At 37.4% G+C, this 2,536-nt stretch overlaps 1 protein-coding gene across 1 annotated transcript in view; it reads left to right on the forward strand.

The window, feature by feature from the left end:
- The window catches only part of Kdm5a (lysine demethylase 5A), a 70,013-nt gene that overhangs the window by 34,172 nt on the left and 33,305 nt on the right, over nucleotides 1-2,536 (forward strand). Inside the window, 3 exon segments of the mRNA XM_029478250.1 lie at nucleotides 1,091-1,272; nucleotides 1,686-1,810; nucleotides 2,413-2,528. Of these exon segments, the coding sequence (XP_029334110.1) occupies nucleotides 1,091-1,272; nucleotides 1,686-1,810; nucleotides 2,413-2,528 (423 nt within the window).

The raw sequence follows: 2,536 nt of genomic DNA on the forward strand, positions 1-2,536 counted from the left end.
AGGGTAAGATTTGATTTAATTTTGGAGGGGGACAGTGTACATCTCTGTGTGTGTATTTAACCTGTGCACTACATGCTTGCCTGACAGCCGCAGAGGCCAAAGACATTGTGAGTCACCATGTGGATGATAGGAATTGAACCTCTTTGAGAGCAGTAAGTGCTCTTGATCACAGGGCTATCTCCAGCCCCCATTTTCTTTTTCCTTTTTGTTAAAGACAGATTCTTACTCTGTAGCTCAGACTGGCCTAGAACTAATTATGAATCCCAGAGTAGCCTTGAAGTTGTGACAATCCTGGCAATCCTCTTGCTTTGGCCTTTCAAGTTCTCAGATTACAGATGTGAGTCACTGGCTCTAATATTAATGAATTTTTACTTATTTTATTTTACATGTATGTGAATGTAATCATCTATTTCCATGGTGCATGTTGAAGTCAGAGAACTCTTATAAGTTGGTCTTCTTGAAATCTGGATATTAAATTCAATGAGTCAAGCCTTCATGCAAGCAACTCTACCTACTGAGCCATCTAGCTGGCCCTCTAATATTAATTATTTTAAATAAGAAAATTAAATCCATTTTTGTTTTCCATCCAAGTTATGTGATTCTGGACTGTCAGATTGGACTACTCTGTCTTCTCTCTTATTTCTTCAAATGGTGGTTGTTTTAGGGTATAACTTTTGATCTTTTTTTGTTTGTTTGTTTTTTGGAGACAGGGTTTCTCTACGTAGCCCTGGCTGTCCTGGAACTCACTCTGTAGACCAGGCTGGCTTNGAACTCAGAAATCCGCCTGCTTCTGCCTCCCGAGTGCTGGGATTAAAGGCGTGTGCCACCATGCCCAGCACTTTTGACCTTTCTTAATCTTTTGAGTAGTGTCTATTGATAGAATTGTACATTTTGGGTTTTTTGTTTTGTTATGTTTTTAAGACACAGTCTCACTGTGTAATCCTTGCTACCCTTCAGAGAGATCCACCTGCTTCTATCTTCTGAGTGCTGAGATTAAAAGAGTGCTTCACCATGCCTAAATTTGAATTTTTTAAAGCTACTGTTTTATTTTCAGTTGAGATCTGATCTGATAATATAAATTATATTCTAGGGTGTCGTGATGTCAGAAGAAGAAGTCTTTGAACTTGTTCCTGATGATGAACGGCAGTGTTCAGCATGCAGAACTACATGTTTTCTCTCAGCTCTCACATGCTCCTGTAATCCGGAGCGACTTGTATGTCTGTATCATCCAACTGATTTGTGCTCTTGCCCCATGCAGAACAAATGTCTTAGGTATTAAAAGTTACTGCACCTTTTTGGGTTCTTTTTTGACGTAGGATTTCTTTTTGTAATCCTGGCTAGCCTAGAGCTCACTATGTAGATCAGGCTTCCCAAGTATTGGTATAAAAGCATTCTTGCAGTATCTGTTAAGAAAACCACCTTAATTGTTCTTTGCTTTCTTTCCTGTTCTTAAACAGATAACTATCTACTTCTCATATTTTAAATTTCCTATAAAATTAGCCATATCCAGCCTAACTATTATTAATTTCATGACCAGTTAATGTCATGATTCTGCGCTCTCTCTCTCTCTCTCTCTCTCTCCATTGAAATTGGGAGTTTTTTTCCCCCACTATTTTTCAGGTTGTTGTATTTTGAAGCTTTTACTTCTGTTTTTTAAACTTCTTTTTACCTTTTTTTTTTTGTAGGTACCGCTATCCACTAGAAGACCTTCCATCTCTGCTTTATGGTGTCAAAGTGAGAGCACAGTCCTATGACACTTGGGTCAATCGTGTTACAGAAGCATTGTCAGCTAGCTTCAACCATAAGAAAGGTTATGTTTCCTTAATTTTTTAATTATATGTTTTTGTTCTCCATTAACAAATGGAAGTTCTAGCTTATAATAACAGAGTTGAATATACATTTAGTTTTCTCTTGTCCATGTACTTAGCAGACCTGATAAAACTCAGCTTCTGAGATCAGATAGCAGGTTTGGTCATTTGCTATGGCTNTAGACTATGCCTAGTTTTAAGATTATCTACTGTGCTTTGTTGCCTCAGTCTCATGACCTTTCTACCCTTGGTGTCAGTGCCACCACACCTATTGAGAATCTGTTTTAAATGAAAAAGCTGGCTTAAAATAGACAGATAAGTTGTAGTAGACATGTATTTTAGAGAACCAAATTTAGTTTAATGATACTGAAAGACTTTTGATTGTTTTCAAGAGAGACAAATTGGGATAAGGGAAAAGGAGACAGGTCAAATATACCTTATTTGAGTGAAGTTATCTGTTAGGAATAAACATCTAATCAGAAGATTTTACACTAGAGACTTTCAAAGCCAAATTGTTTTACTAGTATNTTAGTGACTCTTAAGTGATCTTTATGACCGTTGTAGAATGGCTTTTTTGTGTCTATTATCATATTTGTCTTTACAGATTTGATTGAATTGAGAGTAATGCTGGAAGATGCTGAGGATAGGAAATATCCAGAGAATGATCTCTTTCGAAAGCTGAGGGACGCGGTGAAAGAAGCTGAGACCTGTGGTTCTGTGGCTCAGCT

Source organism: Mus caroli, chromosome 6 (genome assembly GCF_900094665.2).
Source record: "Mus caroli chromosome 6, CAROLI_EIJ_v1.1, whole genome shotgun sequence".
Taxonomy (NCBI): domain Eukaryota; kingdom Metazoa; phylum Chordata; class Mammalia; order Rodentia; family Muridae; genus Mus; species Mus caroli.